Here is a 1,452-nt window from a genome sequence, read left to right as displayed (position 1 = left end):
ATTCAGAAATGGACCAACATGTTGATTTACAACAAGAAATTGAGTAATTCATCAAAGAATTTTAACTCAAGCTCAATTTGGTCCATCAAAAACTTCAAGATCTACCTAAACAAATAGAGCAAACCAATAGAGGAAGTTTTTGGTGTAATGATTGTGCAAACAACCAGAATGTCTATACCTTCCAATCAACTCACACTTATCATGACGAACTGGAGAAACTTCTCAACCAGTTCATGCAAACTACTATCAACCATCAGCAAAACACCAGTGATGTTGTCACTAAAATAGAAGAAGAAATCAACAACTTGACAAGAACTTATTTGGTCAAGTCAGAATGTTGTGAAAGTATTACAACTCGAAGTGGGAAGATAGTAGGTGGAGTTGGAAAACAAAACGAGAGATTAGAATAAAAAATGAAAATAAATAAGAAAAAGAAAATAAAAAAGAAGAAGAAAAAGAAGAGACTAGTGGGGTAAGAAAAGAAAAAAAACAACACCCACTAGTACAGAAAAGGATACCCTACTCGGTAGCTCCATTAAAAGCCAAGAAAGAAGAACAATTCGCATGATTCATGGAAATATTCAAAACTATGCAAATCAATATCCCATTTTCTGAGGCCTGGGAGAAAATGTCAATTTACTCCAAGTTCATGAAAGAACTGTTATCCAAAAAATGGAGTTATCAGGAAAAGGAAGTTGTTTCACTCAATGCCAATTGTAGTGCTGTTCTTCAAGCAAACATTCCTCATAAATCAAAAGTCCCAGGCAGTGTGACCATTCTTGTCACTATTGGAAATGTGTCTATAGGCAAAGCCCTCGTTGATCTTGGAGCCAGCGTGAGTATGATGTCGCTGTCAATGATAAAAAGAATTGGAGGAATACAATTAAAACCTACAAGGATGTCCTTGCAACTAGCAGATAGATCCATTAAATATCCTGAAGGGGTTGCAGAGGATGTTTTGGTCAAAGTGGACAAATTCTTGATCCCGGTTGATTTTATTGTCATTGACATTACCGAAGATACGAAGATCCTACTCATACTAGGGAGACCCTTTATGAGGACAGAAAAAATGGGGATTGACATGGAAAATGGCAAATTAGTAGTCCGAGTTGCAAACGACGAAAATGAGTTTCACATTTTCCATGCAATGCATCATCCGAAGCATAAAGGGAAATATTTGCAATTAGATGTTGTTGAAGAAATTTGTGCAGAAAACCCTCAACTTACAAATGATAATATCTAACACAACTTACTATATTTAACATTTATAATATGTAGAATGTCTGTCAACTTGCTATTATATATAAAGAAAACTATAAATTATAATAATAACATTGTGGTAGATTGTTGTAAATAGTTCTATTACTTATTAATGTATATTATAGGTAAAAATTAATATACATATTCTAAGAAAATTTTAAATTTATTATAATTACAGTATAGTAGATTATT

General features: G+C 33.2%; 1 protein-coding gene across 1 annotated transcript; it reads left to right on the top strand.

Annotated features, from left to right (window-relative positions):
* Positions 590-1,243, top strand: LOC109350564. Its single transcript, XM_019591790.1, has one exon. The coding sequence runs from the start codon at positions 590-592 to the stop codon at positions 1,241-1,243; it is 654 nt and encodes a 217-aa protein (XP_019447335.1).

Source organism: Lupinus angustifolius, chromosome LG06, assembly GCF_001865875.1.
Source record: "Lupinus angustifolius cultivar Tanjil chromosome LG06, LupAngTanjil_v1.0, whole genome shotgun sequence".
In the NCBI taxonomy this organism is placed as follows: Eukaryota; Viridiplantae; Streptophyta; class Magnoliopsida; order Fabales; family Fabaceae; genus Lupinus; species Lupinus angustifolius.
The sequence above is the reverse complement of the archived record's forward strand: the minus strand, read 5'-3'. Positions and strand labels throughout refer to the sequence as shown.